This window comes from Zootoca vivipara, chromosome 5 (genome assembly GCF_965207765.1).
Source record: "Zootoca vivipara chromosome 5, rZooViv2.hap1.1, whole genome shotgun sequence".
In the NCBI taxonomy this organism is placed as follows: Eukaryota; Metazoa; Chordata; class Lepidosauria; order Squamata; family Lacertidae; genus Zootoca; species Zootoca vivipara.
This window is the reverse complement of record NC_142588.1, coordinates 77,915,554-77,929,291: the sequence shown is the minus strand read 5'-3', so window position 1 is coordinate 77,929,291 and position 13,738 is coordinate 77,915,554. Positions and strand designations below refer to the sequence as shown.

The 13,738-nt window shown below is 44.9% G+C and overlaps 1 protein-coding gene across 10 annotated transcripts in view; it reads right to left on the bottom strand.

Annotated features, from left to right (window-relative positions):
• SCHIP1 (schwannomin interacting protein 1) overlaps positions 1-13,738 on the bottom strand; it is a 381,034-nt gene that overhangs the window by 41,099 nt on the left and 326,197 nt on the right. Inside the window, exon 1 of one of the 10 annotated variants that reach the window (XM_088669145.1) lies at positions 5,649-6,021. The exons of the other annotated variants lie outside the window; for them this stretch is intronic. Coding sequence (XP_088525271.1) covers positions 5,649-5,678 — 30 coding nt within the window. The 5' untranslated portion in view covers positions 5,679-6,021. Of the gene's footprint in view, positions 1-5,648; positions 6,022-13,738 lie in introns of those variants that run through there. 10 annotated transcript variants of the gene reach the window in all.

Genomic DNA, 13,738 nt, shown 5'->3' with positions numbered 1-13,738 from the left:
GGTGACTGCACCTGTGTTCAGAGCACTCATAGGTCCAACCCCAAAGGGGTTTTCTACTGGTGGAAAAATGGGCCACCCAGCACCTGGCTTCCAGGCTTTGCAGAACTGCCCTCAAGACCAGGGCTCTCAAAGAGCTTTGGATGAAGTGCTTCACCAAAGTCTCCTGGCTAAACTCCTATGCAAGCTAACCTGTTGCCCTCTAGCTGTGATGGCTGGGGCTGGTGGGAGTTGTAGTCCAAAACTGGGAGAGGGCACCAGGCTGGTGAATACCTATGTCATCTGGCATTCATGCTCATGCAATTAGCATTGTGTTAGGGGAAGAATGGGACTGTGATTACTGGGTCTCTGCTGTCTTCATGTTCAGTGGAGGTCTGAAGAGGGCAATCTTCTCTACAAATGTAGATCCCTGACATGATTTAGTGGCCTGATCATGAAGAGCCTGTGCATGTAAATATAGCTCCCCTCCTCCCCAAAATATGAGGACAGCAGGGGATATAATTTGAGGGGTGGCAGAAAAAGCACCTCCCTGCTCTTCCCCTTATTATGGGACAGTAATTGTGCAATTATGATGAATGCCTGAATAGAGCTCTATTCAATACAGTGGCACCTCTGGTTATGATCAGAAGGTCGGCGGTTCGAATCCCTGCAACGGAGTGAGCTCCCGTTGCTTGGTCCCAGCTCCTGCCCACCTAGCAGTTCGAAAGCACATCAAAATGCAAGTAGATAAATAGGGACCGCTCTGGCGGGAAGGTAAACAGCGTTTCTGTGTGCTGCTCTGGTTCGCCAGAAGCAGCTTTGTCATGCTGGCCACATGACCTGGAAAAACTGTCTGCAGACAAATGTCGGCTCCCTCGGCCTATAGAGCGAGATGAGCGCCGCAACCCCAGAGTCGGACACAACTGGACCTGATGGTCAGGGGTGCCTTTACCTTTACCCAAGAAATAGTAAAACCTTTTATTTTTTATGGGGGAAAGCAAAGCCTCCCCACTTGAACAACTGGACTTCTTGTTCTTCTCCCTTGTCCACACGCCCTCCAAATCCTCTGGCCCTCTCAACCCCCTGGTGCTTGGAGAGGGGGCTGGAGGGTTTGCATGCATGGAAGTCAGTTGCGCAAGCATATTTACAGCATCAAATACAGCCCCAACAGTACCTGAATTCAACAACAACAACATTTTTATTATTTGTACCCCGTCCATCTGACTGTGGCCACAAACCACAGCACCCCCAAAATCAAAACACATGCTTAAAAAACAAGAGGCCCAGACTGCATAAATCATTTAAAAGGCCCAGTTGCTTGGTGCTGAAAAGACCACACAGATGGTGCCAGACAAACATCCCTGAAAGGGATGCTCCTTAAAATTAGGGAAGGTATGGAGAAACAATTCGGAGTCACCCACTGAAACCGATCGGTAGTAGACTGAGGACAGGCGAGAGAAAGTGCTTCTTCACACTGCACATAATTAAGTTATAGAATTCACCACCATATATGATGAGATGGTGGCAGGTGGCTTGGATGGTTATAAAAAGGATTAAACAAATTCACAGATGATCGGCCTGTCAATTAAAATGGAATCTCTCGGCTGACAACCTCTGGGACACACCAGGCAAAGGCTGGTGCCTTCAAGTCCTGCTTCTGGGATCCCCCGAGGCACCTGGCTGGTCACTACTGGAAACACAAAGCTGGACTTTGATCTCTTTGATCTGATCTGGCTCTTCTTTCTTTTTTCCTCCCCCATTGGAGTAAGCAAATCATCCCTAGGCACAATCAGGAGACACATGATGCAGCCACTATGCTGAAACTAAGCAGGTCTCCTGGGTTTGATTACTGCCTGGATGGAAAAGCATCTGGGGACACTATGGACTTTTGTTCTCAGTTCTATCAAGACAGAAAGGCAGGATATAGATCTAACAAAGGAGTATGTTCAGGAAATCACCAGGCTGTGAATACTACCTCTGGTGACCCCATTATCCAGGGCAACGAACCAGTCTTGCTCCCAGTGTATCTCAAATGCAGCCCATGGAGCCACTGATAATTGAGCTAGTCTTTACCTTCCAACCTCTTCCTCAGGTTCCATTCTGTAAGTTGTCTAAGCTAAGATGCTAGTGGGGCTTTAAAAAAATGTAACTACATGGTTTATCATCGATAGCTAGCATCTGAATAGTGCACAAAATTCACATTTGTAGCCAGAATTTGTGTTTATTTTTTAATACATTGATGCTCTACAGTTCCTCAAAGGAACTGTGGGTGGCATATATGGTTCTCTTTTGCCTCGTGGTTGCATGGGGATATGAACCCTGGGCTCTCCTGGGCCCTAGTCCAACGCTTAAACCACTACACCACAATGGTCTCATATTCAGTGGCAACAAAACAATGCCTATTCACTCACCTTACACATACGAAACTGTCTCTATTTTTTTTAAAAGCTGCTTCTACACCTATGAAGAATCCTCTATGCCCATTAAACACATTCTGTTTGCCCAGATCTGCCAACAGTTTTGCTTGGAGACCATTAGTTCCAGTATCCTCTCCCAACTGTTCATACTTTTGTGAATATTTCATATCACCTTTCAATCTCAGGGCCAGTCACTCATTATGGGTCATTTCTTAAAGCTTGCGCACCTATGGTTTCACGTAACTAAGGCTGTGTGTATGCATAATACCTTTAAAGCACCTTTGTAGCAGCACATTTCATCCCCTCAAAGAATTGTGGGCACTGCAGTTTACCCGTCACAGAGTTACAATTCCAGCAACCCTTAAACTACAAGGCCCATAATTCTTTGAGGGGGTGAACTGTGCTTCCAATGTACATTAAAGTTATAGGGCCAGATTCAAGTAAGCTGTGGCGCTAGTGGAAGCCAGAGCAATAAGTCTTGATAGCTCAAGAGGACTTCCCCTTGTTTCCTCCTCAATTCTGCTCAGGAGGGTTGGAAGGTCCCCCAGAACAGCACATGGGGGGGGGGAGAGGAAAGGTTGTTCATCAGAATAGGCCCAATGAAATCGACAGATTTAGGTTAGTCATGATTGTCTAAAGCCCACCCATTTCAATGCATCTGCTCAAAGTATGTCTTAGTCAGAGACTACTCATAACAAGTCACATGAAAGATCAAGCATGTTAGTAACAGTACCATACAGGTATCCTCGGATTGCTGCAGTTCCTTGTCAAGTATATACCCAGCAGCATGCACAATATTAGGTGGCAAGCGATATTATGTGGGAAGGCCCTTATTAATATTTTCTTCAAAATTAAAGGAGAAAGGGGCTCCAATATTTAAACAGCATATCTCTGAAAAGTAGAGTGTGTTACACTTTAGCAGGATATAGATATTCTTTGCTAAGGGCAATGCGAAAAAAGCTCTGATCTGGCTTACAGTATGATGCAAAACAAGGCATTTATTATTTAACCGCAGATGGCACTTGTGACAGCGGCAGGAGGAGCTCCTGACATTTCCCCATCCCCCGCTGAGAGAAGCTGCCCTTATGGCCAGGCCTGCTGAAATCTAATCATTTATAGCTTCCAGTGTGATGCTAAAACCCTGGGTTCCACATCACAGATGGATTAAAAATGCAACCTCCAGGTTAATGGGTTTGTTGCTTTTGCTTTTGGTGAACTGTGTCACCCTAACAAGGTGTTTTACACAAGACACCTTCCCGGCTCCACTTTTCTTTTAAAGGCAACAATTTCGTTTGGCAAAGATTTCCCAGGTTCATATGCAGAACTCAGCAAGTGCCCCCACAGCGGAGATGGGTTATGATCAAACACATTCATAAAATGCGGAAATGTGTCAAAGAGCAGACCATCCCAATATCAGGATGGTGTTCAGTGTACCCTTCTCTTAATCATGGTTGCCGAAGAAGTGACTTCCATTTCAAAGGGAACAATGGGCAACCTTTGACCCCTACCAGATTACAAAATGTGGCTGCCGGGCATTCTTTGTGAGGCAGCAACTGGGCTATTTATTAAAATGCCAGGAGGCGTCAAGCCAAAGTGGTGCTGTTGACTAAGCAGAACATGGGCTAAAATGTGCAGAAATCCAAAAATGGGAGAAAATGCAAGTGGAAAGATTTTTTGGGGGGTGGGGGGAAGCAGTTTTCCTAAAACTGTTGCTTGAATGGAAAATCTTAAGACTCACAAAATAAAATTTACAAAAGCTGCAGCTGCTCATTACTTAGTTCCTATTTTTGCACTTCTACCTTCATTATGTGTAGGAACACACAGACTAAGCATACTGTTAGATCTGTTCCCTACAGCAACTTTCCCTCTGCATCTTGGTTCATCCCTTTCCCTACAACACTTGCACTTTTCTGTAAACAACTTGCAAGTTCAGTATATTTGGCTCCTCTACACACCTTTATTTTATTCCTGATTACGTGCTGTGCAAAAAATAAAATAGGCTGAATCCAGACTAAGTTAGTCACGCTCTAGCCCCACTGTAATCAATGGGAATTAAGTTCTCCATGACCCTGTTGATTTCAATGGGACAAAAGCGTGACTAATTTAGTCGGGATCAAGTTCAATAAATTTTAGAAGGTGGGAGTTGAAATATATGTGCTAAAGATTGGAGTTGAGCCTATGAAAAGGACTTTGTTCTAAGCATAGACTGGGTTAGCACCGACACCAATGCAACTTTCTGTGTTTCGTTTGGCATTAAATATTCTTTTAACTGTAGATTTGAAATGGTATATCTCCCCCCACTAATGCACCACCAACCACAGCAATCAAGCCATAATCTAAATTAATCACTTCTACTGGGATAGGAAACCAGTCATGTAAAGGTGTGTATGAAGATATAAGATGGGAGAAATCCATTTCTCAAAGCAGCTTCAAATCTACACAACTAATATTTTGCTTCTCGGCGTGTCCATGCATACAATAAATGTAAAACATTTGAAAAACAAATCCCTCTAAAAAGAAGCACCTTTCAGAAAACAAGGAAGCAATATTTCTAGAGGTAGCATGCTAAATGATGTGTTGTCTACAAAACATAGTATCTGGATTCTTTGAGTCTACAAACAACAAACATAGACTGAGCTACATGTATCAGACGTGTAAATTCTTACACCTCATCACAGTCAAAACATGCCCACATCAATTGTGCTCACAAGTAGAATTTAACATTCATACTACATTCAGATTACTACAGATATTTTAATGACAATTATTCAATTAACCATCTTTCCCTAACATGCTCCCCACAGTATCACCATCCACTAAATGGCACAAACCAAAACCTGTACTGTTTTTTTTTTATAAAAAAAAATCTGTATAATGCTGATAAAATGCTGTTTTTGAAGTGGCGCCGATTCCTTATCATTTGATATAGGGAGCTGCTTTCCTTCACTGTGAAAACAGGCACACACAGAGACTTGGCAATAGCTGCTTAACAACCTACTATCTTAAAAAGCAAAGTAAGGATTATTTGTCGGCTTTGCTCATTGTGCCCGTTAATAGCAGCACTGAAAAGAGAACACCGACAAAACGGCAACCCAGAAATCCTTCCATTTAGAAAAGTGACCCAATTTTACATAAGCTGAAAGGAAGCAACCTGCTGCATTCGGAATAAAAAAATAAGTAAAAAAGGCAGGCCTCTTCCCTCCTCTCTTCTAAAAGGGATGATGCCGATTATGGCAGAAGAGCTTTAATTCTTACCTGATACGAACAGTTTTCCTGGTGTACCATCTCAGTGCATCATACAGAAACCAGACACCGAGAGCCAAGAATGTTTACAGAAGCTGCACAGTTAATTTTTACAGCATCTGAAGGAGAAAAGAACGCCCTTGTAAACCGAGAGGCTTCCCGCAGATTAAAATGGATGCTGTTTCTGCCGTTTCAACCTGCGCAATGGCACTGGCTTTGCTAGCGAGGAGCGCAGCAGAGCTGTTTCTCCTCAGGGAACGAGCAATGAGGTTTAATAACATGTAGCCAAGGCTGCTCTGGGGGAATTGGGGGGGGGGGCGAGCTCACTCATCACCAACACAATCAGCCAATTATATTATAGGCACAAAGAAAAAAAGATGAGTGTGATGCTGGTGTGACCTTCTGGTGCTTTATGGAGGCAGTTAACTGATGTGGAAACATTCTAGTCCTCATTAAAGAGAAAAGGGAATGCAGAAAGATAGATCAATAGCCCTGTTCTCCATGCAGTCATTTTTCTGACGAAGCACATAAGACAATATTTGACTCTGTAGTAGGAGCTTAAAGAGAAAGTAACATTTTTTAAATAAAACATCAAAATACATAACCCTATCTTTAAAAAGAAATATGCAGATGAAAGGACACATTCAGACAAATATTATGATAATGAACAACCTTTCTAGATGCAAAACAAAACCTCCTGGTATTTCTCTCTGCAGAATGATCATGTATTTTACTAAGAAATATCCAAGATATTAAATCATTCAGTAAAACATCTTGTATGTGCTAGGGTTATTACTAATATCTGAAAAACTTGGTTGAACTTTTGACAACCTCTATTCATGCCTGATCTGCAGCAATTATAGGGTGCAATGCTATTAATTCAGTTACGCATGCAGTTTCAAATTCATCTTTAAATTTCATATCCTTGTTGGTGTCATTTTGTTAGCTTCTTTAATGCAAAATTAATGTTGGCTCCTAAAAAAAAGAACAAAGGAGCTATATCTTGTCCCAATTATATTTTATTTACTCAGAAAATATCAGCTGCACATGTGCATTCAAAAAGAGAAAAGGGGGGAAAAAACCAGAAGTACCTTGACGTAGAGATCAGAATGGACCCAGATGTCTCTGCAGCACACACAGTCCACCAAATAAACTTCAACACAACGGGTCAACAGAGAAGTAGGGACCAGGTATTACCAAGCTCACAGGACCAGTTTGGAAGTAAATTAAAAACATGTGTAAACACTAGGCGCACGTGCTTCTGTGGGCTTCACGCTCATATAGTCCTCCACTCCCGCTTTGCTGGCATAACCACAGGGAAAGTAGAAGCTTTAGCTTCTGCTCCCACACTAACCAGTGTTTCTTGTTACATCCAAACTCAGAGAACTCTGGTTAACTTGAAGTCTGGTTTGTTCAAACACTCAAACCACAGTTCTACTGCGTTCAGGCATAAACAAAGTGGTTAGTTTAAAAGCAAGTGTTAAAGCTTCCAACCCTCCACCCCACACCTCTGGCTGTGCCAAAGGAGGGGAGAGTGCATGGGCATGTGGTTTGCTGTTGCTCATGCATACAATGCTAAACCAGGGATGACTAACCTGTGGACCTTCAGATGTTGCTGGACCCTAGGCCTGGGCCATGTATTGAGACATTGTCCAGGACTGGTTTGAGGGCCAGAGAGCAATGGCGGCTTCTTGCAGGTGAAACCACCACCACCGCTCCTGCCATTGTGCTCTGGCCCTCAAACTGAGGGAAGAATGGGTCAGTAGGTGCCAGAAATGATGGAGCTTGTCCCTCCCTCAGCATGCTGGGTGCTGGTGGCGGAGGGACTGGCTCCACTGCCGCACCTGGAGGAATGAGTTGAATTGGGCCTGGGCCTGCAAGGTGCCAGGATGAAACTGGCACCACTCCCCGAGAGGGAACTGAGGCGGTTTCACACTGGTGCCTCGTGGGGCCAGCCCGATGCAGCTTGTTTCTCCCTCTGCTTTTCAACATTGCAATGTATCACTATATTGCAATGTTTGGCTGGTGATACATTACTTTGTTGAAAAGCTAACATTGCCCAGAACTGCTGGACTCCACCCGACTGCTGGTCGTGCTTGCTGGGGCGGATGCAAACTGCTGCCTGACAACATCCAGAGTGCCGCAGGTTAGCCACCATAGTTTAGTGTTACATCCTAAATGCTAAACCATAGTTTAGTGTTACATCCTAAATGGGCCTCTCTGCTGTTGCTGCATGATAGCCTCTGGGGCATCTTTCCTCATTTCCCTCAAGCAAGGCAATGGCTATTTGGCAAGGGCAAAGGGGAGACGGATTACTCGCCAGTAATGAAACACGGGTGCTTTGCTTTAACCATTCTTTGCATTCTGGTCAATAGACCTAAGCATGCTAAACCGAGAGCAGCAGTCCACCCCAAATTCTACTAGAACTGAGTTCAACTGAAATCTGCAGGCATAGCTGCCAAGTTATCCCTTTTTTACAGGGATTTTCCCTTATGCTGAATAGGCTTCCTCGCGAGAAAAGGGAAAACTTGGCAGCTATGTCTGCAGGACTGGTACACATAAGAACATAAGGGGAGCTTGCAGGATCCTCTCTTTGCAGGATGACCCTGGGAAGCCCACAAGTGGTAAACTGAGGTTCTGCCTGTAAAGCAATTTGCAGGATTATGTATTTGCTTCCCAGGTGTTTATGCTCCCCTCCCTTAAAGCCAAAGACCTCACAAATGGTTCCACTCTTATGTGCCCATTAAGCAGAAGCTGTGCAGTGCAGTTAGAAGAGAAGAGGTCATGCAAGTGGAATCCAGGACTTGGTCTTTGAAAGCAGCCTGAAATTATATATTAAAAACAGAACTGTCCAAGGAAGGGAGATGACTGTTTCCCAGAAAAGGAAATTGCCTGGAGCACATGTAGCAGGTAAAGTATCTAGTTTGGTTTGGAGAAACAGGAAGCAAAAATGGCAGGCAGGAAAGTTTTTCATATTTATTTTGTTGACAAACTCTTTTTCTTTCAACTGTGCATGATAAGGCTTGTTTTATTTACAAGAGAAAGATCTAATTTGTTCTTTAACTATACTTAATTTCTGCTACATCGCTGTTAAACTGCCTTCACCAACCTGGTGCCCTCAATATACAGTGGTACCTTGGTTCTCAAATGCCTTGGTACTCAAAAAACTTGGAACTCAAACACTGCAAACCCGAATGCCTGAGAACTTTTTTTTGGAAGCCGATCGTGCTCCTTTTTGAGTGTTACACTTCCGTTTTGAGTGCCACAGTTCCGTTTTGAGTGTTACGCTGAGGTCTGTCTGTTTTTGCTATTTATTTTGCATTGTTTACTGCTTTCATTTCATGGATCACTGGTCTTGTTAGATAGCAAAATTCATGTTTAATTGCTGTTTTAGGGGTTGTTTTTAAATGTCTGGAACAGATTAATCCATTTTGCATTACTTTCTATGGGAAAGCGTGCCTTGGTTTTGGAACGCTTTAGTTTTGGAACAGATTTCCGGAATGGATTAAGTTTGAGAACCAAGGTACCACTGTATTTTGGACTAAAACTTCCATCTGCCGACGCAAAGGCTGAGGTAAAAATCTATTAAAAACAAGGCAGAAGATCACAGTGTGAGAATAACTTCTCCAGTGCTTTTTTTTCAGGCTCATATTATGTAATGCTTTCATGCCAAATATAGGTACTTTTTTGTTTTTTTTAAAAATCATGATAGAATTTCTCACTGGCTCATCAACAACTGAAGTGACAGTGACTCAGAGCTGTTTCACACCTAACAAATTTCTGACAAGTGTTACTTTTATCTTTGCAGGATACAGCAATGGTGTGGGGCAAGGTGCAAAGTAGGAAAGACAAGCCATTCACCTAACAGCTAATTTCTTTTCTGGCTATCCCTGCAGGATGGGGCTTTTTTCTTTTTTCATGCCACAGAAGAATGTGGCAAGCCAGTTTAAATGGGTTGCACTCAGGACCCAATCCAGCAGTGAACTGTATAAACATCCATTTGCATTCAGATCTTAAAAAGAGACCATGGCTGAGCTTCAAAGCCTATGAAGCAAAGGCTTCTGATACAAATGAACAGTCTCCATCTGGGGTCCAGTCTACCAGAACAGCTAGAAATCTAAGGGACTGGCATGGACAGCATAAGATACCAATTTTACAGAAGAAAACAACATTGTGCTCAGAAATGGCGAATCCTCGTGTTATTTGCTGACCGCGAAACCCTGACAGCTAGTGGCTAATGAAAACAAAACGAGTTTCTTGTACTTTTCTCCCCTTCAAAATGGCAGTTTTGAAGTGTGAAGTCACAGTACCATTGTAATGGAACAGAGAGCAGCCGGAAGGTCACTGGCTCAGTCCCCATTTATGACAAAATTATCTCTCTGCTGATTGGTCAGCAGCCTTCTTGAAAATTTAGTGCATCCCTCGAGGAACCTGCCTCTAAGCTCCTCCATTCACCCCAGTGTCTCTGTTATTGCAAGAGGGAGAAGGAGAGATAGAGACAGAGCAGGCCTCTTCATGGTACAGGTAAGGAAAAAGTAAGTCCCCCTCTCCCCGCTTGGGGGAGGATGAAGCCAATGGGTAAATTAACAGGGGACAACCTGGATGCGACACATATCAATAGGGCAGGCAATGCATTAAATGGGTAGGTGAGAATTTTTCAGTGGGGGTGTTCCAAAACACTAAGATGGGGAGTAGGCTAGTCATGAGAAAAAGTCATAGGCAGGGCCAGATGACTGTGGGAAACCCTAAAGCACAAGAGCACCCCCCCCCCCGGTGGTTTCCAGCAACTAGTATTCATAAGCTGACCTCTAACCTTGGACATAGAACACAGTCAACCTGGCTAGTAGCAATGGATAACCCTATTCTCCAAAGTCAAGTAGGATATATGGTCATCCGAATCACTAGTTCCGGAACATCCCCTTGGATTACTGTCTGTTGTATGACAACGATATTCATTTTTAGGAAGTCTTGTGTTAGTCTTCTTCATTGGAGGACTTGACCTGGCATGTGTAACAGAGACTTGGTTGGATGAAGCAGATGGGCCTGTTGCAGCTGCTGCTTGTCCACCAGGTTTCTCTTACGCACAGCAACCCAGGCCTTGTGGGCAGGGGGGGGGGTTGCAGTGATTTTTAGGAAGACATTAGTTTGCACCAGGCGTCCTATTGGGAAGACCCAGTTCTCTGAGTGCATGTTCTGGAAGTTGGGCAATAGGGGGAGTACTGTACAGGATTCCTTCTGGTGTACCAACCTCCTCACTGCACCAAGGATTCCCTGCCCAAGCTGCTCCAGGTCATGGCAGATGTTCTCCTGGAGACACCTAGTTTGGTTGTCCCAGGGGATTTTAATATCCATGCCGACACAACCTTACAAGGGGCCGCTTGGGACTTCGTGGAAAGCATGGCCTCCATGGGGCTGTCCCTGAATAAGTCTGGCCCAACTCATAGCCGCGGACATGCCTTGGACCTGGTGTTTACCTCTATGGATGTTGGTGATCTGACATTAAGTAAAAGGGAACAAAAGAAGTGCCATGGTCAGATCACTACCTGGTGCAACTGGACTTCTCCGCGACCCTTCCCCTCTGGAGGGAGGTGGATGGTCGATTTGGATGGTCCTTCCCCACCACTTAATGGGTCCAAATAGTTTCCAGAGAGTGGTAGGGGATGCTTTATCCCATGTTGATGGCCTTTCAGCCGATTCCCTGGTGGCCCGCTGGAATGTGGAGTTAAACAGGGCTATTGACTGTTTGGCTCTGAAGCACCCTCGATTGCATGGAGCCTGGACAGTCCCGTGGTTTTCCACGGATCTGAGGGCAATGAAACAATTGTTGAGATGGCTAGAGCGCCGGTGGTGGATAACTCATTCTGAAGCTGACCGGACACGGGTTAGAGCTCTATGTCGAGCCTACCAAGTGGCGGTAGCGACGGCGAAGAAGACTTTACTTTCTTCACTGCCTCTATTGCATCTGCAGAAAACAGCAGCAGGAGACTTTTTCAGGTGGTTTGCAATTTAGTGGAACCACCTGCTCCATCGGGGCCCAGTACGGGCCACATGATCTCCTGCAACGATTTTGCAAAGTTTTTTGCAGATAAAGTCACTTATATTCGGGAAGAGGTAGACTCCACCGTGGGAGCAGGGCTGGGGCAGGGGAGTGCTAGAGGTCTGTCTGGTCAAGTTGCGTGGGATCAATTCCAATCTGTTACCTCCGAGGATGTGGACAGGCTGCTTGGACGAGTGAAACCAACCACCTGTCTCCTTGATCCTTGCCCATCCTGGCTTATAAAAGCTATCCGGGAAGGGCTGTGCGATGGGCTTTGCGGGTTGGTGAAGGTTTCCCTCTGTGAGGGAGCCTTCCCAGACCCACTAAAAGAGGCGATTATTAAACTGCTTCTTAAAAAACCATTGTTAGATGAGGCCAATATGGCCAACTATCGCCCAGTCTCAAATCTTCCATTCTTGGGCAAGGTGATTGAGCGAGTGGTTGCCTGGAAGAAGCGGACCATTTGGATCCCTTCCAGCTGGGATTCAGGCCTCATCATGGGACTGAAACTGCCTTGGTCGCACTGGTTGATGATCTCTGGCAGGCTAGGGACAAAGGTGAGAGCTGTTTCCTAGTCCTGCTGCATCTCTCAGCGGCTTTTGACACCGTCGACCATAACATCCTTCTGGACCGTCTAGAGGGGTTGGGAGCTGGGGGCACTGTCATACAGTGGTTCTGCTCCTTCCTCCTGGGCTGTGTTCAGAAAGAGGTGGTGGGGGATGAGTTTTCAGACCCCTGGGCTCTCACTTGTGGGGTGCCTCAGGGTTCTGTCCTCTCCCCCACGCTTTTTAACATCTACATGCAGCTGCTTTGGGCTGGGTGTTTGGGCTGGGTATTCATCAGTATGCGGATGATACCCAGCTCTACATCTCTTTCAAATGTGAAGGCGGTGAAGGTGGTGAAGGTCCTGTGTGAGTGCCTGGAGGCGGTTGGAGGATGGATGGTGGCTAATGGATTGAGGTTTAATCCTGACAAGACAGAAGTACTGTTTGTGGGGGACAGGAGGCGGACTCCCTGGTCCTGAATGGCGTAAGTGTGCCCCTGAAGGACCAGGTGCACAGCCTGGGAGTCATTTTGGACTCAGAATTGTCCATGAAGGCGCAGGTCAATTCTGTGTCCAGGGCAGCTGTCTATCAGCTCCATCTGGTACACAGGCTGAGACCCTACCTGCCTGCAGACTGTCTTGCCAGAGTGGTGCATGCTCTAGTTATCTCTCGCTTAGACTACTGCAATGCGCTCTACATGGGGCTACCTTTGAAGGTGACCTGGTAACTACAACTAATCCAGAATGCAGCAGCTAGACTGGTGACTGGGAGTGGCCACCGAGACCACATAACACTGGTCTTCAAAGTGTTGGTGCTGACCTTTAAAGCCCTAAATGGCCTCGGTCTAGTATACCTGACGGAGTGTCTCCACCCCCATCGTTCTGCCCAGACACTGAGGTCCAGCACTGAGGGCCGTCTGGTGGTTTCCTCATTGCAAGAAGTCAAGTTGCAGAGAATTAGACAGAGGGCCTTCTCGGTAGTGGCGCCCACCCTGTGGAACGCCCTCCCATCCGATGTCAAAGAGAAAAACAGCTACCAGATTTTTAGAAGACATCTGTTTAGGGAGGCTTTTAATGTTTAATACATTACTGTATTTTATTTTTCTGTTGGAAGCTAATGTTTGATGCTGTACTGTTTTTAATATTTGGTTGGAAGGCGCCCAGAGTGGCTGGGGAAACTCAGCTGGATGGGCGGGGCATAAATAATTTATTATTATTATTATTATTATTATTATTATTATTATTATTATATTATTATTATTATTCGGCCTTTGGTTCACTTCAGTTATGAGAATTTATTTGTTGCTTCCAGTTTATTGCCTTTGTTTTAATTGCTGCTCCCTTTTCCTAGTATTTAATTCATGCATTATACTGCCATGTTTAACTCTTGCTTTTAGTAAATGTTCCTAGCCGTTTTCTTTTCTTTTCCCCAGTCACTATGTCCTCTTACGGTAAGGTGGGATATAAACGCTTTAAAGGAAGAGAAAAGAAGATTGCGAACCCAAGCCAACCTTCCTTAAA